General features: G+C 44.4%; 1 protein-coding gene across 3 annotated transcripts in view; it reads right to left on the bottom strand.

Moving 5' to 3' along the window:
* Positions 1-403: 403 nt before the first annotated feature.
* PRDM1 (PR/SET domain 1) overlaps positions 404-24,864 on the bottom strand; it is a 102,349-nt gene continuing 77,888 nt past the window's right edge. For 2 of the 3 annotated variants that reach the window (XM_075046699.1, XM_075046698.1), the window contains 6 exons: positions 23,851-24,099; positions 16,896-17,015; positions 13,480-13,732; positions 4,568-5,676; positions 4,131-4,259; positions 404-3,716 (listed from right to left, as the gene is read on the bottom strand). In XM_075046699.1, the coding sequence (XP_074902800.1) occupies positions 3,141-3,716; positions 4,131-4,259; positions 4,568-5,676; positions 13,480-13,732; positions 16,896-17,015; positions 23,851-24,033 (2,370 nt within the window). In that variant the 5' untranslated portion in view covers positions 24,034-24,099 and the 3' untranslated portion in view covers positions 404-3,140. Of the gene's footprint in view, positions 3,717-4,130; positions 4,260-4,567; positions 5,677-13,479; positions 13,733-16,895; positions 17,016-23,850; positions 24,133-24,864 lie in introns of those variants that run through there. The other variant, XM_075046697.1, reaches the window with a different exon arrangement.

Below are 24,864 nucleotides of genomic sequence, written 5' to 3'. Positions count from 1 at the left end.
CGGGGGGAGGAGGGAACGGACACTTGACCTTCTCCTGGATTTAGTTCGTATTCGCATCTCCTTTGTGAGCAGTGAAAACGGATCCACATTTGTTTTGAATGCAGTTCCCACCACACTGATACAGGACTAAGTGGTCTCACGCTGACATTTTGAGTGTGTCATTGTGGTCCCAGTGGTTAGGGTTTCAGGCCAGAAATGACAACCATTTGGAAAAATGTAAATGAGAACCCTGGTCACATATCTGCGAGGCAGATAGATAGCATTCAAGTATTTCCAGCGAAACACTGAAAATTCTTGGGTTTAAAACAAACAAACAAAAAATTCCTTTTTTTAAAGCTATTGGCTAAAACTGACGAGAGCCCTGTAATTAAAAGCCAGGGTATTCGGCGCTGGCATTGCTGTTTGTGACTTTCAGTCATGGAAAATCGGAGCCCACAAAGGCAGAAGTCGGCATTGTTGGAGACATCATCGCCCTCGGCGTAGCGTGTGTTTGCGGCTGGGAAGGGAAGACGCCCCGCAACGAGGCTGCGCACGCAGTCAGTGCAGAGAGATTGAAGACAAGGGAAGCATCAGTAAAGCAATGAACACTTATATTTAATTTACATTTGACAATTTGCACATAAATAATGATGTAAACCAATACGTAAACATATGATAGTTTGTTGTTCTAGCAAAGTAAAAAGCCTGTTAACTTTGGTCAGAGTCTTTCTTAAGAGAGACAAAAAAAAAACCCCCAAACACTGTTGATTGTTGCTACATTCACATGTAAAACTTCTAAGGGGAGGGGGAAACAGTAAAGAGAAGTAACAATTCTTAAAGCTGATGCATATAAATTCTTGTAAAATTTGTATCAAATACAAGAAAGCACTACAGGCAAATAATAGGAGAAGTGTGTGTCCAGTGACAGAGTAGTGATACTTTGGTTCATCCTACAAGTAAGTACTATATTTATGAACTATTGCTACATTTAAAAGATGTCAGCCTCACAATTTGCAGGAGTGGAAATGTAATGAACTGTAGTCCTTCAAAAGCTCTGTTGAGAGACTTGTATTTCAGGATTGTTTGTTTTTAACAGAAGGCATTAAAATGAAATTTGCTGAAAAAAAAATCACTGAATTCTGGATTGCTGGAGTAAGTAAGTGGGCTATTTTAAAATTTCTAAGAATATAAGCAGACAAAAAGATATACATGGAGGAAAGGTGTGTAATAATGCTACTTATGTGAGTTGACCGTGCAACGAGACGAGGGGCTTATCCCAACTAACTTCCATCCTGCCCTTCACTGTGTTTTGTGAACACACCACGCACGGGTCATATTTGGCTTCTTTTCAAGTTCTTTCAGTTGCATTTTCTGGCTGTTTGTTCACTGACCACCCACCTTCTTCCCCCCAGGACACACTGCTGGGAGAACAGGGGTCCCATGACCCCCGCCCTGCAAACAGGGTCATTCCCACCAAATTTGCTGAGACGCCACGTGTGGGTGACGTCATTCACATCAGGTGTTTGCAAGTTCAGGCTTCGCCTGGACAGCTGTGCACGCGTACTTGCAAGTGATAAATGCCTTAGTACAACCTTCTGGTTTTGAGGTCATTGGTAATATGCAAAACTGGATAACATCTGATTTTCACACTTAGATGAAAAATAGGTTTTATTACATGGTTTGGCTCACAACTTAAGTGGTATAAATATATATACATATACATATATAGTATAGTGGTATAAATATATCTATAAATATACATGTATTCTTTGCTACACCTCAAACGTCACCATATCATCTTTGGGCTTAGCAAAACAAAAAGATAAAAGGACGTGCATTCTATCTTTCCCTGTGCACATTTTGGTTTCTTCTCTAAAGTAGCAAAGCATTTAGATAAAACAGCATTGTCTGCACCACTGGACACAAGCACTGAGGTAATTGTTGTTCAACAACTTTGCAATGCCCTTTTCTTCTTTAATTAAATTAACCACAAAATGTACAAACACAAATACTGAGAAAAATCTGAGTCGTACAGGAAGGAAGAAAAAAAATGTATGTGCCAGGAAAGGACTTTGTTCCCCACTTCTACCCACGCAAAGTGGGAGAGGAAAAATACAAGTAAAACCGAACCCCCTTCTTCCTCAGGGAATCTGACTATCTTGTTTTTTTATCCCTGGAAGGCTCTGGCCAAATTAAAAAAAGAAAAAAAAAAAGAAAAAAAAAGAGAAGAAAGTCATCTGCCAAAAATCTCCTTTTAGGCAGAATACTAAGAATATCTGTGTGTTTGCTTTTAAATTGCTTTTGGAAACAAAAGAATTAAGTGAGATTTATTTTGGAAGAGCCACTTCAAGCTGATGCATTCCTTTGGTCATAAAGTTACATGACAATAATGTGTGGGGCTATAGCTGTTTTCTAGAAACCTGTGGTATTGTCCATGGCAGGTAGGGGTTTGCTGTGCCACATCTGTTTCGGGTAGAGCTGCAGGTAAAAGAATCTCTCTCCTCTCCTCAGAGAGGCAGAGGTAGCAGTTTCTTTCCTGCTTGCTGCTACTCTGGGTTTTTTGGGTTATTTTTCCTTTTCAATTCCCAGTGGGGTGATTTGCACATAAAAGTACACAGCATTTTTTTCAAACCAACGGATCTAGGATTCTGTATGTCAAATGTCCAACTTTGGCAATACGAAAAACCACATTTGTTTAAAAGACATCGGTACATAAAACACATTTACTGAAACCCCAATCTTAGGTTCTTAAAACAGATGTGCAGAAAAAAATATCTACAACGAATGGCCATAAAACAAAAAATAAAAACATTTAAAGTAAAAATTACAATGAATTTTCCAGTCATTGTAAACATTTTCCTAATTATTGCTTTTAGAATGATTAATTGCATAATAAATTATGAAGTACTATCATTGAAAAAATAATTATGGATAGATGATTGTCTTTTAGTAACTGGCGAGGCAATGCACAGTCCTTTGCCCCTTTTTATGCCCTGAGAAAACAGTAACTTTGGAGTTCCTTCTTTCAGCTGGAGAGCGTAGGGAAACTACTGTAAGCCAAGATTGCTTTGCAGCATTGAAACTATGTACAAGCAACTGCTACAGGCACCCTGACTTGCCAAGTCATAAATAAAAAAAAAAAATCACTTTGCCAAAAAGTCTTAAGGGTCCATTGGTTCAACTGTTTCTTGCTTGACCTTTACAGGTAACAGAGGTAGTGGGTGACCGTGAGGCAACTTCATAATTGACATATCTGACGACTCGTAAAGGTTGCATCCTGAGGAGATAAGTCCATTTCCCAGGTTCCTCTGTAGAGATACTTTCAGATTAGCTCCTTCCATTTCCCTCCTGAGCATGGTCAGTATATCCTTCTCCACGATCGATGTTAAGTCGATATTGTCCTCCACTTCTTCCAACTTGTCGGCATTGTCACTGATGTCAAACTTCTCAATCTCCTCATTGATTCGATTCAGGTCCTCCATGGAGAGGCCGGAGGCAGGGGCGACGGGGCAGTTGCCCTTCAGGTGGACCTGGAGGCTGCAGAGGTGAATGTAGCTCTTGTGGCAGTGGATGCATTTATGGGGACGTTCCCGGGTGTGGAGACGCTTGTGCAGCTTCAGGTGCACAAACTGGGTGAATTTGGCCGGGCAGAGCTTGCACTGGTAAGGCTTCTCTCCAGAGTGGAGCCGCAGGTGGGTTTTGAGATTGCTGGTGCTGCTGAACCGCTTGTGACAAACCTAATGTGGGGGGTGGCAGAGAAACAGTGAATGAGTGGGAGGGGATTTTATGGTTTAAATCGCAGACGCCTAGGAGGAGATGGCAGGATGAAGCGGCAGCTTTTTGTGTCTTCACACTTTCTCACAGAGGGAAAAAAATCCCCACCTTTTTTATTTAAATATTGCTGAACAGCAATTTGTGTACGGTCGATGGCAAAACTGTATCGGGCAGACGTTGCTCTAGCAGGCTAAAGGCAACCCTGCTGTCTCACAGACGCTGCTGCACCAGGGCTGGAAACAGCTGTGATACGGACTCCAGCCCTGAGCAGCCACGGGTTTGTCACAGAGCCCTCCCCGCGCGCCGTACGGGGAGTGCATGAGCCCTGCCGTCCCTTCAGCCTCCAAGGGAAGTTGTCTCTGTGGTGTGTTACATACCTGACACTCGTGGGGTTTTTCTCCCGTGTGTACCAGATAGTGCTTCTGGAGGTGAGCCAGCTGCGTGAAGCCTTTATTGCAAGTCTGGCATTTAAATGGTCTCTCTCCACTGTGTACTCGGAGGTGCACCTAGGGAGAAACAAAGCAATTAACAATTTGCAGTTTCCAGTACTGTAACAGAAGTTCTTTCAGATGTTTCCTAAAGTTAGTGGAAGACTCCCATTGCCAAAAGACAATGTTATCTAGTTAATTAGGTGGCGTCAGTATTAAAACACTCTCTTTACAACCATGCTTTCTTGCTGGGGGGGTGCCATATTAAGCCCAGACTGATAAATAGCCTAAAAGCAAGGGAGGCCTGTCCCTACTTTTCCTAGATAACCTACAGGGAGAAACCAGAGCCTTCCAAGAAGGCTCGTGTCTCATTCTCCACTGCCTACCTTCAGATTGGAGAGCTGGCCAAAGGTCTTGGAGCAAACGTTGCATTCGTACTTGATCTTCCCGTTCTGCTTCTTCAGTGGGTATGGGAGCGTTTTGTAACCGGTCACATTCCTCTTACTTTTAATGAGATTCATGGCTTCTTCACTGCCGGTGGCAGCCAACACCACTGAGGTAGGTTTAGGTTGCATTATGTGTTCTGAACTGGCTGCTGTACCAGCTGTGGGTGACCCGCTGGTAGGGCTGCATGGCTTGTCCTTCATGCTGGCAGCAGCGCCCGTGATAGAGAAGGCACTGTTAGGTGCTGGTATGAGGAAGTCTCTCGGATGATCAGGCTGCAGCAATCGACGGCTTCCTTCACTGGGCAACGAACTGGGGAGTGTGGTGGGGTTCAACATGTGGTGGGAAAGGCTACCTCCGCTGAGCAGGTTGCCATAAAGAGGATACATCCTTGGGAAGAGATTGAAATTGTTGATGCCATTGATATTGTTCAAAGCGCTCAGGTTATTACAGCTCATATTGAATGGAGGTAACAGGAATTTGGGGTAGTGGGGGTTATAGGATGGTAGAAAGGCAGGTGGGAGGTGGCCAGGGGGTGCATATCCAGGATAAGACCCCAATCCTTCTGAGCCATACGATCCGTTCAAGTAAGAGTAGGGCTCTCTGTGCTCTTGGGAAGTAGGTGCCAGAGGTGAAACCGTGACCCCTGGACTGCTGTGAGGGCTTGAACTTTTTAAACTTTGGTCTGGGCTGCTCCTCCCAGAAGGACTTGGCGTAGTAGATGTCTGGATGGGCGAGTGAGTAATGTAGCTTGGTCTGTCCATCCCGTATGCTAAGGAAGCTTTCAGATAGTCTTCCGGAATGTGAGGTCGGATTGGGTAGACAACTCGAGGGAAGAAACACCTCTCCGGGCTATAGTTCTTACGTAAATCATCCAAGTCTTTTTCTGGAGTAACTGGTGAAATGTTGGTCTGGAAGAAGTCTTTTCCTTTTGGGGGATTGGATTCCATTTTCAGGATTTCTTTCACACTGTGCTCCTTCTTTGGGATGCTTTTCTGATAGAGCTCATCTTTATCAGCACTGTGCTGCTTTGGATTAGCATGGGTTTGTGCTGAAATACAAAGACAAGGTAATGATTATTTAGATATGCCACGAGCATTATCTCTTTTCAAAACACAATCTAACTCCTCCAAGTTTAGTGGGAAGGAAGGGCCACTCTCAGATACGAGCAATTATTTAACTCGCCAAAAACCTAATTTCTGTGTGAAGAAATGCCTGCTGGTATTAAGTGTTAATAAAACGCACTGTTAATTTAAGGGATACCAGCCAGTAAACACAGATCTGGATGATGATTCATTTGCAGAGTGCTAGTCTCCACTTTGCAAACTCATTTCACCTTCCTTTCCCCTTAAATTTGACTAGCTTTGCTGTTGAATGTCTATTTAAGCAGTATTTCTATTAAATGCAGTAACAAGCGTTTGTTCACAGTACAGGTTTAACAGAAGGACTTTGCAGAACGCAAGCTCCCAGAAATGTTCCCCAGTAAAATAACAAGGCATGACAAATCGGCTTTTGCCAAACCACAGCAGTCACTTCACCAGCCAGTTCAATTACTTACAGTACCAAAAAACCCATGGCTGGCTAGGATGAAAGCCTTCTTCAAAGAGAAGGTATTCTCCATCAGTAAACAGATCATTACTCATTAAATATACTGCTTAGGAACATCTACAACAAAGCAGACTATTTACTGCAGATTTCTGTGGCATTCAGTCTATGCAAAACTCCTCTGCTTACAGCTGTACTTTATAAAAAAAAAAAAAATGCTGAAGCAAAGCAAAAGAAAGCAAGACTAGTTGGCTCCAGCTTAAGTTGAAATGTACTTTAAAAAAAAAGGAAAGGAAAAAGAAATATGTATTTAGAAGGAAATACAAGCTAGCATCCATTCAGCTCAGTTCAGTGCATACACTGTTTGTTTGTATTCAAAGACACTATCTTGTTATCTGGACATAATACAATATAAACTGTACACTGAATGATGTCCCCAATAGAAAAAGAAATCTGCTTTTATCTAATCTCCCAAAGTTAATAGTTATATAATCTTGAAATGTTGACTTGCAAGATATTTTATTATAGGGGAAAATCTACAAGAAGGTTTCATATTTGTGGTTAGTTATGTGCAAGGTTTTCCATCAAAAGGTACAAGTCAACGCCGATAGGTAAGTGACTCTAAAGTATTGCAGCCCTTTAGCCAAGTTTCTACTTTTGTGACTGACTGTTCTTATGTCACTAACTGAGGTGAGAAACAGTTACTTCTGATTTTTGGAGGACCAGCTGAACCCAGTGAGGAAGATGGGAACAGGCAATGACCACGCCATTTTCAACACAGATTCTTTGCTTTGCTATTCACTACCCTGATGGAATCTATTATTTGGCAACATTACCCTATAAGGCAAAGAAACAGCCATTTATTAAACGTATCCAAGAAAACGGCTGCTTTCAAAGCATGCTCCTACTCACAGCAACCCCCTTTTACAGTACATCCTTTTTCAAATGGCATTAGACTAGTAGCAAGCAAATTTAGTTTGAGATATGTAAGCAGTTTGTGTATTTTCAAGTTGCAATAAAATGCAATTGAACGCAGTTATGTTCAATTAAAATATTTATGATAAAACATAGGGTGTGATGCACAGCAAGCACGTACACATGTAAGTGTGCAGATAGCTTCGCAATTACTTCTCTCAATGTTAAAAGTTTAATGTAGAGCTGTTTCAAAAATAAATTAGTAGCGTGTCTTGTTGTCTGGCATTAAAAAGCATCTACTTTCTTTGGTCATTTTGTCTGTACTCGTGGATTGGTAACTCATTTTCTAAATATCCACCCAGATTTTTGGGTATAACATAGCCTACTAGGTTCAAGAAGCTCCACAACGGCACTGTGGATAATATTATCTACATCTTCTTATCAGCTGCCTGTCACCACACCAGCATCTCAGAGCAAACATTCCTGGTGACACTATCAGCATCAGGAAGTATCAAGACCGGGAAGTACTGAAAGCTGGGGGGAGGAAGCTGGACTTGTGAAGCCTCGCAGCAGAAAAAATAAATAAATACCACCTTATCAGCCCCATATCAGTTTCTCAGCGGGGTCTGTCGAGCAGGAAGTTCAAATTGACACTTTTCTCTTTTAAAGAAAAAAAATCCGGGGGGAGGGGAAGAGGAAGGAGAAGTGCTGGCGCTGCTGGAAAAGCAATAGAAAAACTAGGGCCGCTTCAGCTGGAGGAACAGCTCCTACTGTCACAAGGTTAAACATCAGGGTGGGGGCGTACGTGCCTTATGTGCCGGAGCAAGCCTGTGAGTGACAGAAAGGAAGCTCACACCAAGGACGTAACTTTCTTTGTGCAACAGGCCCATATCCCCACTTGACAGACTAAAGATAATTGCTCTTTCCTCCCCTTCGAAGTTTTCCCGGTAAAGCCTTCCCTCCTACTAATTTCCATGTGTAGACAGAAGTTGCAATATTTAAAGATTATTTTTCAAGTCCAACTGTGACAGCTCTCTTTAGTTTGCAAGCTATCTTTGGTCCATAAATCCCTTCTTGGCTTTTTCCCTTATTACCTGAGCACAAGGGACACTTGGGAACACCAGAGAGATCAAAACATAAACAAGTGTGTCAGCACTGTGTAAAGTAAGAGAAGGTAATGTTGGGGGCCAAGAAGAGGTTCTTATGTTTTATACTGAACATGGATTTAAACCAGGGCTGAAACTGATTGCAAGGTTTACAATGTTTCTTGTTGCTCTTAAAGGAGCCATACTTCAAAGTTAGAGAGATATATTTCTTATAAATGGGTTTTTTTTAAACTTGTAATTTTAGATTTAAGTTCTTACCTATCACAATGTCTCCCTCTTGCTCTTGAAATGCGTTTCTCCCTCCCACCCCCATATACATATATATACACTAAATATAGGCACATACTCTTCCAAGATCTGTCTAGTTTCTGTGGTCAGAGACACACACAGAAAAGAGGTTCATGACAAAACAAGAACAGTGCAGCTGCATTTGTAAGTTACTGAACTGAGGGGAGGGGGGGGGAATAAGAGAGAAAAAAACCCAGACGTGCCTCTTTAGGAGCCTGATCCACTTTTAACTGAGGTCAACAGATTATTTGCTCAGATCTCAGATTAGTGAGTGCGTGCAAGAGGAAAAGTGACAAAACTCTCTGTTACTTTTAAGTATTAATAAAACTTGAGTGGAGGGGCTGCCTGAAGTCACTCCAATGTGGGTGTTCCAGCTACAGACTGCTGCATAGCTGTAGGCTTTGCTCTCATTTCTTGTGCTCCAAGCTGTAGCCTGAGAAAGACTTCATAAAAACAATGATTTGGTTTTTCTAAAAACTTGAAAAACGGTTGTAGGCAGACAGTAATTTCAATAGTAATTTCAGGAGTGACATGGTACTGAACACTTCGAGTGGTGGAGCTTAATTATGCCGATTCACATTTTCGATCTAAATTAAGCACCCCTTTTGCTAGTAGAAAGAGAACCTCGAAGTTGTGAAGCAGGCAAAACAAAGAATGTTTCCACTCAAAATGAGAACGGAGACCAACATTTAGAAGTATATAATTTGATCATCTGTTTTCTAAATGTGTCCAAGGCAGGGTGACATGCCTTTGAAAACATTTTGCTCAGAGAAGGTCTTTAAGGGAGCCTTCAAATAATCCTCAATATTAAGTCAACTTTAGCCCCCAAATTCTGGTTTTGTGAAGACAACCTTTCATATAATTTCAAAATTATTTTCCTGAGCCCTTTTGAAGATTCCAGGAGGCATTTTTTTAAGCAAGTGCAGATGTTTCCTCTCAACCCAAACAGAAAAGCTTCAAAACCTGAAAGTGAAACTGCCCATAAACAAAAGGGAAAGCGAGCAGCAGGGCTTAGCTAATGGCCAGTGTTGTCAGGGCCAGCAGGAAGAAGAAAAGAATCAATCACATTTAAGAAACAAGCATTAAGAAGTTAATCTTCACAGAATCCGTAAGATTTTAAATAATACCGCGTTAAACCTGTTAATGAAACAAAAGGATTGCCAAATGTTTTTATAAATATGCAAATTGTCTTCCCCCAACTCAAACTTTTTTTCTGAAGCTTGACCAAAAGAAGCTGTCACCTGCCCATACTTGACTGAGGAGACAAACACGACATAAGCAGCAGGAAGTTGCATCATATGATTGCAATACATGAACATTATTATCAAATAGTCATGTCCTGAGTCAATGCAATTGTTTTGGGGTTCTTGTTTTTTGGGTTTTTTGGTTTTGGTTTTTTTTTTTAAACTGTTACCCTCGCCACCCTCCATCCCAAAATAATCCTCCTACGATGAGGTAGGAATGAAATGTTAAATGATGTGGGACCCCCAAAGCAAATTCCCTCAGTCTGTTCACTAGTCCAAAAAAAAAAGCCACCACAGACTAAAAGACAATCTGAGAGCCCAGTTGAATGAGCATAAGCACATTTAACAAATTACTGAAAATTGATTTTTTTGGCCAGCAGAATATAGAAATCTTGTGCCATCGCACTTAAAGCCATTTCCTGGACAACAGCACGATCTGAAGTTGATGTATCCCGAATCTCAATAGAAAACAACATCAATGGCCTCAAAACAGGCAGAAAGAAGAACGGGATCGTTTGAAAAAAGAGTGAGTTTCCACCACTGGGATAACGCGGAGTCTTGCTTCTACCACTGTTGTGCAATTCCTTGCAGGCACTTCAACATCCACTCAAAATTACGTAGCTCCACTCAGAGCTAATCATGGCCGTGAACGCAGGTGTGTGCTTCAGCGTCTGAAGGACTGGGTCAAAGGCCCCAATTCAAGAAAACACAGAGGACAGGGTTAAACCCATAACTAAGTACACACCTAATTGCTGTCTTGAATCTGGATGCTTTCCTTCTATGGCACAAATGAACTAACGCTGGAGAAGTTACCTTTAATTTGAAAGTTTGCTGTTACAGAGGCAAGTAGATGTTATATGTGGATGTGTAAATATATTTATGCTCTAAAGTGGTAGTTCTCTCATTTTTGAGGCCACTAATTATGGGAAATAAAGCCAGAGAAATTCTCTGATACATTTTTCCTGGAGGCCCATCCAGCTCGGGTGCTTAAAGAGGAACTGATGTGCTGAACTCCCAAGACCGTGATCCCCAAACCCCTAAGGCACCTAAAGCAGTTGCCTATATTTTAAGTTGGCAAGACTGGAAGCTTTCCGTAGGTGTGTGTCCCAGGTGGCCTCTCCTGTGCTGGGCTGGGCAACCAGCCAAGACACAGCTCTTCCAAAGCCTCCTGCGGGCACCAGCGTGCTCTGCACACCCAAGACGCAGTGGAGGGAGGGAACTGGGCACAACACACCATGGCCATGGGCTGGCACTGCTGCTGCACCACACTTGCACCAACGTGTGTCCCAGCAGGAGGGAGCCCTGACTTCAGCCTGTGGTGGGACCTGGACCCCAACTTTCCCTCCCTCTTCCTCAAAGGGTGCCAAAACCAGCAGCCAGGAACTGGGAGAGGTGGCAATGCTTGCCTGCTCCTCTGAGGGAAGCCATGCCACTTTAAACAACAAATTATTAGCGATCCTTTTGGCCGGAGATGGCTTTCCTGACTTTCTAGGAGGTGTAGGAGGTGACCAGTGGGGGTTCTCCCCAAGCAAGATTGTGTTAAGATGTTTTGATGGGGCAAAGCCCCACATCTGCAGCAGGTGCAGGATAGTAGCAATTTGGGGACATGCCTTCTGCACTTTATTCGTAGACGAATGCAGTGCAAGGGCACCTTGGCCAGGCTTGCAACAGAGAGAGGTTGGCAAGGCAGCAGGATGCTCGCTAATTTTAGATTTTACTAGAAGTGGCCTGGGAGGAAGGGGAAGAAGAAAACTGAACGGTGCTGACATTCACTTTAAACTCATCTGGTTCCAGTACTAACACTGGAAAAACCATCCCTGCTTGCACTGTTGCTACAGGACCTTCAGCAAATAAGCATCTTTGGGAGACCTCTGGATTTTTTTCCGTACTTTTCAAAAAAGGGCACTGAAACATTAGAAAACCTCAATCCTTATGGTACCTGTAGGATTTCTGGCCCAACTGCAAGCTTTAGGCCTGAATGTGTGTGTTTGTCACAAAGATAAGGGGAAAAAATGAAAAAAGTGAGAACATTTTCTCATTTTTCTGAACTGCTGTTTTCTTTAGGTGGAGGGGGCTAACATAAAATTTCTAAATGGTTTAAACAGAATTAGCTTCACAAAGAAGAAAGGATATTTCAATCTCAGCATCCGGAAAGACTGCTCTTTCAAATGTTAAGGCTGAACTCCACAATTGTTGCTCAAGATCCCATCTCTCTAAATGCATACATTCATCCTACTTTTACTAAAATGGATTATTCTGCACATGTCCAGACACCCCTAGTTTTAACCTGAGTAACCAGGTAATTAGTTGACACTTGACAAGTACAACCTGAGATGCCAGCAGATGCAGAAAACTGAGGCTGCGTTTGTGTATCCTCCTAGCTAGTGGTCAAATGTGTTCTGGCTGGATCTTTGCAAACTCCTCATCCACAGGAACCCTTAATGCTATTGTCTCGTCCTACCTGCAGGTTCCACTGCAAAGCCAACAGTTCATCATAGCAGGAAATAAAACTGCACAGTGAGTGCTGAAATGACATATGTGCAAAGATGACAGAATCAGTGAGATATTTTTTGAAGAGGGAATATAGCAGCATAGGACATCCCCTCCCTCTCTTCCCTCTGCCATTAACAGAAAGCAAATTTTCTTCTATAATTTGTAGGGAAAGACCAAAAACTGGTGAAAGGACGACATTCATGGAGGACAGATGTACTTTTGATTAATCTGAATGTGTGACATCATTTTCATGATGTGGGGTTACATTTTAGCTCTAATGATCCCCAAAGTAACACTGATATTTTATAATCCATTATTTGTTGCCAAATAACAGCAAATAGTCCTTTTCATAAAAAAACCTGCTTGCATTTTTTCCTTCACATTTCAGTGTAGGTGCTAGCAGAAGGACAAAAGAATGCTCTGCTCTATCCCAGAGCAGCTAGCAGGAGGGAAGGCAGCCTAGGAGTCGAATCAGAAGTCAGCAAGAATCTCTCCCTCTCTTCAAGGGGCCCTGAGTGAGGTGCTAGGCAGTGATTAAACTATGAGTAAAGCGCTGAGGCTGGAAATGGTCAGAAACCACAGAGGAGCGTAGAGATAAACTCCTGGAAATACCTCTTTCCCCTGCTACCAGTGCTATTATTTTTGAACAGAAAACGAAAGTTGCGATATACAGCCAAGAAACGGGGACAAAATACACTGAGCTTAAAAAACAAGTAACCAGATTAGAAGACCACAGGAGGTTTGCTCCCATAAGATAAGTAAGCGTAGATGCAAGGCTCAAAGAGCATTATGCAGTCAACATGTATTTTGTCAGACACCTAGACAGTCATGGCACATGGCTACTTCCTTGTACAGTGAGGACAGCCCTTTGGGAGCATGACTGGACAGCCTTTAGTATATGCTATCAAAGCAGACTTTTGCTCAACACGCTACAAGATCTGGACTTGGAAAGCCTGAGAGTGAACCGACATCTATGGTTCTGAAAGCATAGGACAGATTCAGGTTGTCTGTCCAGAATTTCATCACATAAGACTCAGACTGTAAACCACTAACTGTTCAGATTTTTTATAATCTGTTTACATTTGAACGGGCACAGGGAACTCATTCTGTTGTGTTGGGTTTTTTAATTCCCCTTTTCCACTCCGAGCTACCTACTGTGACACAACAAGATGATGCAGCTGTGTAATTATACAACTTATTATTAGATCATATAGGCAGAAGAAACATTGCTAGCATTCCTTGTTTATACTGTAATCCACTTACTGAGGTTCATCATTGTCAGCTCTCTGGAGGACGGATAGTGCAGCCTCTCTGCAAAGTCTCGGCAATACCACACAAGCAGCTCTTGGTTGGCAGGGATGGGCTTGATGGTGTAGAAGTAGATGTTCATTCCATTCTGACAAGCAGCCAAGTTCTGCTCCTGAACAGAGTAGCCAGGGTTTACATAACGCATCCAGTTGCTCTTGTCCTCATTAAATCCATCAATGAAGTGGTGAAGCTCACCACTTGAATAGATCTGGAATAGAGAGGAAGTGCTTATGAATATATATACGCACAATACGCGCACAGAGTCCAGAGGAGAAAAATGATAAGCTTTTTTTTTTTTTTTAACAAGCAGATATTACTGTAGTAAGAATCTAAGCTGGGTTCCCCCCTTTCCGACTATGATATCCTCTGTGTTAAGAAAAGACATGCTTATTCAAAGGTAAGTCCACAGTCACCTTTTCCATTTCTGCTTACCCTGTGTCTCTGCTAGTATGGACAAACCAGACCCAAAATCTGAAATGCAGAGTACTCTCCTGGCATGAACAGTCTACCTTAGAGTCCTTTTCCTGGTGCTATGATCAAGAAGTGGGTGATGCTAATGACTGCAGGTCTGAGTGCATGCTTGCCTTAATGCTTTGAGTCACCTGTGTATAAGACTGACTGGCTGTGCTACGTCAGAGTCTTTCTCGACTTTTTCTATGGCCTCTGTACTTGCAGTTTCCTACCACCTCCACCCAAAGGTTTAAACTATGCAAACATCCTCCACCTCCCCAGAGTCCTAAAGCAACACTTGCTCATAGTTGGACTGTAACCCTTTTGTAGAAAGGCTGGGTGAGGCAAAGATGAACTTCACCTGCCATAACTTAACGAAGACCTGGAAAGGGGCCAGCGGATGAGAAGTCACTTTTCCTACTGAGGGACACGTTCTGGCTTGCCCACAGAGGGGAAAGAAAGCATGAATCTGAAAACTGCTCAGCGGCTTGGGGGGAAAGAAGTCCCAATCACTGACAGAAGCTACTGTTTCTTAAAGTGGTGAATAAGAGAATTATTTTAAAAAAAAAAATCAAGAAAAATCCAGGAGACACATTTGTTAAAGACACATCCCTTACTCTCAGGGGGAACTAGCTCCATGCTGGATAAAATGGGGTTCCTGGGTTTCGCAGAACAGATGACCAGGTGAAAGCCAGACCTTGAAGCAGGAGCAGCTTGGACCAGTGACGGATCTCGCTGAGCAGGAAATGCCTTTTCGAAGGGGAGACTGAGCTTATCTCAGGGGGAAAACACTCCACGGCGTGTTCCTGCCTTTGTGTTCATGCCACTGTCTTTCCCACCTACCTGGCCAGGCAGCGCATCCTGTGAGCGCCTGCAGGCCAGCCGGGACCTCTCCTCTTCTCCCCAAAAGAGCCGCCAGCGGAGGGGCGAGGCAGCCTGGCCCTTTAACGCGGGCCGTAAACACCAGAATCACTTTCTTTAAGAGTAACTTCCTGTAAACTGAGAAGGGGGAAATACATGTGGCCTCATCAAAGCAGCTTGCGAGAGATTTTGCGGTGTGTTTGTTATGAGAAAATGGAAGGGAGCCGGGCGAGTTGTGCTGCATCAATAGGAGCCTTCGGGTTTCTCTGCTCACCTCGGCTCGCAAACTTCCAGGAATGCAGGGCTCCGGCCCTCGACCCCTGCCACTGCTTCCCAAACCGGCCCTCCACCACTCCCATGGCAGGGCCACGGATGCTGCAGGTCACCATGCTCTGGCTCCGGGGCGAAGGCGCCCCACAGGGCTCCCACCTTTTCTGGGGAAGGCGAGACCAGATGTGCTGAGTCACGGCACGGTTCCCAGAAATGACGTTGGCCCCAGGCGGCCCCGCTCCCCTCGTGTGGGCAAGGAGCAGGCAGCATCCCCCTGCGCGCATAGCAGATGTTCCCGCTCCTGCCAGCAAGCCCAGGATGCCTTTAATAACATGTGGGAAGTTATCTCCCACAATTTCCTTCGCATATGCAAGCCTGTGTCAGACCCCTAGGAAGGAATTCATTTTTGGTGCAGCAGCCTGTCTTGAACGAATCAAGAGATTATAACAGGGAATTTAACGATGCTTAGATGGCTCCTAGGATATTATTTCTGAGGATCCCTCCACATTAAGGCTTAAAATCACATCATGAGAATGATGTCATCTTTCTCACTGCAATATACGAACAATGTCCTGCAAGATGGTTAGCAGCCCCTCTTCCCAATGTTTGCTGTCTTACTAACAACTGGCAGGGCTAGGGGCGGTGTACCAGTCTCTTCCTCTGCTGGACACAAGCTCCCGAAAAACTCGTCTAAAAGAAACATTTTGTAGCTTTGTGAATGTGAAAACAGTTGCCTGCTTTGTAAAAATGCCCATGCAAAATAACTGCCTGTGCAATGCTGTATTACATCGCATGAAGACAATCTGAGAAAACCAAAATGATGCAATTAGGTAGAAGAAAGGGGTGTGGGGAATGCTAGTGCTTGCCCTGGGTTTCACCTGGATATGAGGTCGGGATATTGCTAAGGCAGGCAGGCACCTGGGCACAGAGGCTTGGATATACTCCCAAATCCACTGATTTAGACACAACCTAAATGGCTAGAAGGCAGCAAAACAAATCCATGGAAGGAGATGGGGCTGAAGGAATGTTCTCTAACAATTAATAATGGGTCTGCAAAGAAAACTGAGGATTATTTCAATTGATAAACCGGAAGCATACTCCCCAGCACAGACTTCCTAAGCCAAAACAAATTGGCTGGTGCTCCCTTCCAGCTTATAGTACAGAGTACAAATTAGGCATCGCCTCTTGTGTTTGTCTGCCATTAATGGATTTTTCCCTTCACTAAGATCCGTGGGCTGCTCTTTTAGCATTTTCTGAAGTGGACTAGAAAAGCTTATGAACTGCATGACATATGCTGAAGACCACTACCACTGTGTTATAGCAGTCCTATTCAAAACCCAGGAAAAATGTCACAAAATGTATCATAATTCCAGAGTAAAAGATTATGCAGTACTTTCACAGCTTCTTCATAGCTGGAAAAATCAAGGATATGTGACATCTGCGTAAATAAGAATGACTTTCCACTGTGAAGAAATGCAAAACAACCTGCCCCTACAGCAAGCAGCAGAACTATTTCTTTACACAGTCAAGCACTGATCCATTTCGGAAGACAAGAGCCAGGAAGGGCTGTGCATCTCCCCTGCTCTCTCCACCCACAGTCCCTACATCCAAGACAGCCAGGCTTCTGCTCAGCTTAGTTCACCCCACTGGCTCTGTTCATGCCTGGCAGCATACAGAAATTGCCCCCTGCATTCACACAGGTCTGAAGCAGGAAGTGACCCAGCTTCTCAGCCGTACTCATTTAGCAATCTGCTTACTGCAACAACATGGTGCTGTTTTTTCCTGCTTACCCGCCAAAAGTATTTTCTGTTCGCATTCTTGGGAACCGTATCGCTGGTATAGATCTCTCCTACCAGGGGTCCAAAGCGCGTTCCTTTTGGGATGTACTCTTTGCTTATAACTCCAGTGACCTACAAGAAGAGCAGCACAGGATCAGTCCATTGCCAACAGAAATCAAGAAGTCTTCCTTCCTCTCCCCTGTCCCCCAAACTTAACAAGGTAAAGCAACCGATGCAAGAAATTTGTAGTGACAGCTCAGCAAAACAGAAATAAATTAACAACCGTGCTGGATATGATACAACCAGCTTTGCTAGATACTAGCATCTTACTGAGACATATGGAAGCCAAAGAAGAACACCACCTGAAAAATGGGGTTTGTGGAAACACAATTACATGAAGGAACAGTAAGCAAAATGTACAGAGACTGTCAAATATCTTCAGAAGTTATCTCTCCTATCAAAGGCAACCCCCAAAAGTCTAGTTCCAGCAAACAAAAATATTCAATAGCTATCAATCACTTCACTGCTACAGAGCTTGCTTTTCTAATAAGTTAGGAACTGGAATGACTGCTCCTCCAGATCAAAATGAAACCTTCCCCCCCACACCCACCCACCCCCACCTTCTTCGCTCTATACCCATCCTGATAGCTAAAATGAGAACGAAAAAAAAGACAATCTACAATTCTCTCACCAGCACACAGTGGCATACAAAACAGAATATGAAATGGCTTTGGGACATGTACTCACAGATCACCCTCTTTTATAAAAAGGAGGCAACAGTTCCGGTAACATATGTCAAGTGGGTTTGGTCAAAAAGGCGTAAGGGTTTTGATGAAAATGCTCCACTATGCTAGGTCTAAAAAATGTACTCTAGTTGTTCAGCTTCCTTCTTGACAGTAATTATACCAAAAAAAGTCACTGACCACAAATCAGGAAGCAATTCATCATTATTCAGAAGAACGTGCCTTGGAGTAACCCTTTGCAAAACACTGCTGAGTTATTGGTTTTGTCTCTCTCTGTTCCTCACCAATCTTCTTAAATTTAATGTATCCAAACAATGTTAGAAAACCAACAATTTTGTAAACCAAAACCCCCAAGCTTTTGCAAGATTGATCCTGCTGCTCAGATAGTGGGGAAAAAAAAGAAGGTAAAAAAAACCCATTAATTTTATATTATAACCAAATTTTCATGGCAAAATGTATTAATTGCATCCCCTTCACACATCCTGCCACTTGTCTTTTTGCTCAACAGGACTTCAGAACAATACAGGAACAGCAGAAGTGGTTGACAACACTGAGGGTTGGGATTACTGCTGTCTGTATCCCGCAAGGAATCAATGTTCATACCAAAGCATATTAGCACTCATCAGACCCTGCAGATAGCTTACTTCAGTGAGCATTTCTTCGTAACAGTCCTTCACAGCAAAGAATGGTAAAAACCTGGACTGTGGACAGCACTTAAACTACCTAACCCTTGTGACTTTCTTATGCTACATTTTCTTCTGTTCTATCACCCATGGTGTGAGAGAGGGAGACAGACAAGACAAATACTTGCTTGTGTATTGGTCAAGATTAAAAATCCCAGCAAACAACCAACGCCTAGCATAATTTCGTGTTAAATGTCAAAATAAAGGGGACAAATAACAGCCATGGAATCAAGCAGGTAATCCACCCGGAAACAGATTGCTGGGTGTATGTGGTGGCTGTTTGCGCTCGTCTGTGTTTCAACATGTGTTTCAGCACACTACAAAAAAAATTAAACATCAACAGTAGAGGTAGTTAAATGCTCCATTGATCTGTGCATCTGGACTGAAGAGAGAGAAAAGGGACTTCCAGAAATTTTCCTACACCTACCACAAGCTGAAACAAGCTCAGTGGCTCAGTTTTATTTTTGTCTTGCTTGTACATTTCTCATAGAGAGCTGAAAAAGGCAGATGTTCTTCTCATCTTCCCCATATATCTTCATTTACATCCATCTGCCCTCTCATGAAAAGTTCACAACCAAGCTACAGCACACCCTACCAGTTTTACTGCATGGTAGCTTGAGTTTTTTCATGGTTTTAAAATATTTTGGCCTTAATTAAAATGACTTTAATGAAATTCTCAGAATCTCTAGAAATCACTCCTCGAACTAGTCAACTTGAAACACTCACTCAACTGGTGTCTGACACAGCAGATACTTTTTGATATCTACCTTACATGCAGTGTTTGCTTTTCCCCCGGCACAGCTGAACATGAAGACAATTTCTCATCCTGCACCCATCAGAAGGTTATTTTGGCAAAGGATGTTCTGCACATCCGTGTGTGCCCACTGAAGTTTTGCTACACCAGACTAAAGCTGTCCAGACGACTTTTAACCGAGGGTGGCCTTCTGGTCAGCAATTCCTGGCCTCCGTTGTGCCCCCACGAGCTCAGCTGCTGTGGTCAAGGAGGGGTACCCCCCAGGAGAGGGGTTCCAGCAGTGCCAGGACAGGCTGGCTCCAGGCTGCCCGTGGCCCCCCCCTGCCGCAGCCAAAAGGGGCTCCTGCCCTGCCGTAGCTTAGGCGGGGGGCAGCTTAACAAGAGGCCACGAAGCACAGAGCTGCCGAGGGCTTGTAGGCGAAAGAGCGAAGGAACTCCACGTCCAGAGCTGAGGGGAAGCTGTCTCCAGGCTGCCGAAAAGCTGTGGCAGAGAGGCATTTCAGACTTGTGTCCACCAGGTGTCCTTCAGCACGCTGCTGCATCTCGCCGATGAGACCTTCCGAAACAGCCTCGTGGCAGAGAACCACAGGGGAGCATGACCTGAGCTCGCCCCCCACAAATAAAAGCCTAACTGCCCTTGCGCAGCCTTCGGGGTCTGAAGCACGCCGTAAGGGAGCAACGTGCTATTTTCAGAACAATTTCCTCTCTACAGACACTTACCCCCTCTCCCTTCAAAGCTCCAACTTTCAACGCTCTTGCAAGCCGGCCGCTACCACATTCTTCCTTTCAGTAAAAGAGCATTTCCAGCACGAAGTCCAACGTTAGCCTGACGCCGCGAGGAGGGTTCTCGGCCCTGCGGGCAAGCTGTGCGGCTCCTGCCGAGGCCGGGCTGAGCTAACCCGCTCTCCCCTCGGTCCGAGCGGGACGGGACGGGACGGGACGGGACGGGACGCGCCGAGAGGAGCCGGCCGGCGAGCGGGGGCCAGCCGCAACCTGGCGGCGCTGCAGCGGCGGCGCCCAGCCGGGCTGGCGGGGAGAGCCCGGCCGCCCGCGGGCTGGCCCGGCGCGGGGAGCCCGGGGCCGGGCCCGGGGCCGGGAGCAGCCCGGGACGGCGGCGGCGGCGGCGGCCCTGGAACTGACCAGGGTCCTAATGCGGCGCCGGGGGCCGGCGGCGGCCGGGAGCTGGGCGGCGGGCACGGGCACGCCCGGAGCCCGCCAGGCCTGGCCGGCGGTCCGGGTGGCAGAGCGCATCCCGCCCTGCCCGCGGCCCCCGGACAAGAGACGGACGGGCTCCGCTTCCAAACCTGGTATTCCAAGGGGCTTTCAAAGAAAGACCGACGCGCCTTGCACCTTTGTGTGGGGAGGGAGGGGGCACTGGAGGTAAACAACGACCCCGGCTAATTCTGCAAGGGGAGGGTATTCTGCAATGGGACCGCCAAACTGCTTTAAAAATAATTAAAAAAAAAAAATAATCCACCAAACTCTTACTGGCTTCAGTGACATAACAGGATTCTCCAAACGCAAACCGGGAAGGCCATCATGTGTCCTGGAATAACACTGATGATTATTTTTTTTTTTTAACTACTAGTTCTACAGTTACACAAGCCCACATAAATTTTACCCCTTCATTCAGTGACCAGTTTTCTAAAAGAGATGCCATGAAATAAAATGCTTTCTGACTGCTTCCTCGGTGAACACATATAAAAGAAATAAAATAAAAGCAGTAGGGAAGAGCAAGTGTCTGAGGTCGGTGAGACACACTTTGTAACAGCTCAAAATCACTGCTTGATTCAGGGCCTGTCTCCAAGAAACTGCCGTATCAGAGAAATGCAACAAGTAATGGGTTTGCTGAGGTACATTTCTCTCTGTCAAGCTCACAAACCAGGGTGAGGCACTAGTCATGTTCAAGACAGCAGAATAACTGGCACTTTGTATCAAGAAGGTCTGCTTGGGCTTTAAGGACTAAGACCAAGGGAAAAATTATTGAAAAAAATGTTTTTAAACATCTGCATGAAAAAGATTATTCACATATGGCCTTCTAGAGCGTGATTTTGGCACTACATTTCACCATTTTTTGTCAATTGCTAAACCTGGAGGAAAGGATAAATAATTCACGCATAGAAATAAATAAATGACTTCATGTAAATCGAGCAGCCTAAAATGTTACGAGCAGTAGTAATTCATTTTTTTAAAATGCTGACACATACTGTGAACTCATAATGAAAAATGTGTCCTTCAGAAAAATCCCCGATCAAGATCCAAGAATAAACAAGAGTATGACGTGTCATGGACTCCCTTGCAAATTCAATAAACCTTTAAAGAGGAGCTACTCACTTCACAAAGCATGCAAGGAAAAGAAACACAGAAAACAACCCTCCCCAAACAACAGCGGTTGTACTTCCTCCCTCCTAAGCAGGCACGCAGTACTTTTCCTACTCCAAGTGGAGATATAAGACTAATCATGACAGCACTAGGATTTAATGATCTAATCATGACAGTATTAGCATTTCACAAGCGATGTATTATGTATGTTTTTGTCAATAAACTGACTCAGCATTTAAAACTCTCAACCAGATGAAGCCACAGCTCTCCCCAAAGTTAACAATGAAGACAGCTCACATCTGAAACCCACTGGCAAACACGCATGCATGCATCCCCCGAAGTCTTACCTCATCCTTTCGCAAGTGAAAAAAACCCACCCTATCAAGCTGTCAGGACTCCAGTGGTTTTCCATGAGGTTCAAACCAGAATCAGACTCCCTCGCTGACCCCACAAACACTGATGTGCAAGAGCAACACACACCCAGTCCTGACCCCACTGAACAAAATCAAACTTGGAAAGCAGACAGAAAAAAATGTTTCATGTCAGAAGCTGCTAGAATGCAAACGGATTATGCCATTTACAACTATTTCACCCTACAGACAAGTAGCAAAGGAGTGACCTGTCCGTACATTCACAGGACTGTAGCTTTCACAGAACATGGGGAAAAAAAGGAACAGATCGGCCCTTTCTTTCAGAGCTACCTTAGAAATACTCAGGGTTCGAAAGTTCCTATCGTTCCTCACGGTAGGTGCTATTCAGTGCAAATAAAAGACCGGGGGAACTTTGGAGAACAAAAGGAGGATGTCCTATATTCAGACTCCCACTAGCAGGGAGCTGCACGGGTCACATTTTACAAGGAAGAACCAGGAATCTTTCAACGACTTCACTCTCCCCCCACTTCTTACACAGAGATGGCAGCAATCCTCCTATCCTGATTCACTGACCTGAGCTATAGCGTAAGGAAATTACACCTCGCTGTTTCCAAACACAGCGCTGGGAATTCTGAAAGCTCCTTGGACGTCTCCTACCACAGCAGCAGGACTAAATGGTGGCAGAGAGAGCAAGCAGCCCGAGCAGCCAATCAGTCACCAGCCGGCTCCTGAGGATCTGCCCGAGCTGTCGCGCTCTAAGTTCATCCTTCAACCAAGAAATCCTCCTGTATGACACAGTGGAGTCGCAGCTTTACCTCCCCTCTCCTGCCAAAGTAAGACCTATCTAACAATGCAATAACACAAAGCAAGGTTTCACACTTTTTTTCTGGAGTGTGTCCTTTCTCTGCCAAAGTTCTGCAGGGCAGGGCAGGGCATATGGGAAGAGAAGAGTGATTTTAAGGAGAATTTTGCTTTAACCTCTTACCAAACCTACTAGGCAGTGTATTAGGCACTGCCAAGCTAAATTCCACGGTGCCAATACCCTCCAGCTGGGGGTCCGGCCCCATTTCTGTATGCAGGATTAAACAAGTACCTACTTTGGAAGGAAATATTTGATAGGCACGGATGAGTGTACCTCTTCTTTTCAGCTCTGTGGTCAGTATGTTTAGCCAAAGTAGAAGCACAGGTAATAGCTGCTATACCACAAGTCTCAGCACAAGGAGAAATGAAGGGTTGTCCCTTGGTTATTACCCTGCCGAACATCACACCTAGCTATAATAGCTACTCTATATGAAGGAGTAAACACAAAACCAAATTGCTCATCCGGGCTCATTTCTTTCCAGCCCTTCTGAAACAACAACAAAGAATGTACCCACTCCAGGGACAAGGATAGGACAGACTCGCACGGCTAGCTACCAGTGAAGATACTGTCCCAGATAAACAAAAGTTAATTTAAGCTACGGCCACCCTTCTGTCAAGCTTGCTACAGTTCTACCATCACTTCCTTAACCGACATGCCGGAGTTTTTAAGAATTTAGGAAGTCAGGAATACAGCAAGCTCGCGAAAAGAATAAAGCAATTTCATAACCAAAGGGAAAACAAAAAGAAATAATTAAACACATTTCCAGGAATTTGTTGGGTTTTTTTTTTCCCCTCTACTTTTTTTAAAGCTATTTATTGGACAACCGAGGCACTTTAATCTCTGAGCCAGAGGCAATGAATGGTCCTGGCAAACAGCAGTCTAGAAATTGGCACAGAGAACTACCCCACAGTTTAAATATGCTTATTCAGATGCTGTTCAAATTGTGTGAAAATTTAACTGTTTGCGAATTGGTTCAGAACCAGTTTCAGGGATAGGCTGGCTACGATTTCCAGTGAAAATATTACATGACAGATGACCAGCTCACAGTTTTTTAAAAGAGCTATTAGGGTCCCATCTTAAAAGCCAGGAGGCAGCATTTGTTGTTGTTGGGGGTGTGTGTATGTGTGTGTGTGTGTGTGTCAAAGAATGGAAGCCAGGGTGAGCACACACTTTCCAAAGCGCTGTGATTTGGCTTGCCTGACTCCAACCTTCCCCAGAGCGTTGCCGCTTACCTCTTTGCAGTTAGATGCGTATTTGAAAGTCAAGTTCCTTGGCAAGGAAGCCTCTGCCTGAGTTAAGGTGCCTCCGTCGGCACTGGGATCCAACGGGTGATCGTTTACAATGTATGTGCACTTCTCTTCAAAATCGGCTTCCGTCCACAGAGTCATGTCAGCATCCTCCATGTCCATTTTCATTGTCCACTCTCTCCCTTTCACCAGATTCTTGAAACTCACAGCGTCCGAGCTACACTGTGTAGCAGCCTGGAAAATAAGAAAACAGCCTTTAATCCTCATTGTCCTTCAGTGTTGTGGTTTCCGTTGAGACAGCGTGACTAATACAGTAGTCTGTGACACTTTAAAAGCGTATGCAGGATAGTTGGTACAGTTGAGTAATAGCCAAAAAGCAGTGTAAACGAAGCTGCTCTGACTGAAGCAGCGCCTTAAAACGCCTGCCTCGGTAATAATGAGGAGGGAACAAAAACAAAGAGGAAAAAATCCCTAGGCTGACAACCGCTTTACCTTTTTCAGACCCTTTCCTTAATGCCTCGGAGACAAAAAAAATATTCTATGCTGAAGAAAATGTGGGGTCATGGCCGCGAGACCACTTAGTTGCCTGTGGAAAAGCTGCCTCAGAAAAGTGTCACAAACAAGGAGAGGAAGAGGAAAGGAGCTGCTGTCTGCGTCTGAATGAAGCTAAAAATGGAAAGCGCATGTTGGAAGAGCGGAACCCAGCCTTGCCTCTTCCAAATGGGGAAGCCTGAACTTTCCCACCGGCTTTCAACACACAAACAACTTTCAAAACAACCTGGCCCCCCCGCCTCCTCCTGACGTCCCCTTATCCTTTGGCATGGAAGGCTGAGAAAGCCGACATCCTGCCAGCATCACTGCAGCAGCAGCAGCCCTTCACAAAGCACTGCAACACGTTCTCGGGGGCCAAAAAGAAAAGGCGCAGGGGAAATAAATAAATAAATAATAATAAAAAAGTTTTCCTATCCCTTCTAATGTTGATGGTACCTCCGAGAGTTA

This window comes from Buteo buteo, chromosome 15 (assembly GCF_964188355.1).
Source record: "Buteo buteo chromosome 15, bButBut1.hap1.1, whole genome shotgun sequence".
Lineage (NCBI taxonomy): Eukaryota > Metazoa > Chordata > Aves > Accipitriformes > Accipitridae > Buteo > Buteo buteo.
The sequence above is the reverse complement of the archived record's forward strand: the minus strand, read 5'-3'. Positions and strand labels throughout refer to the sequence as shown.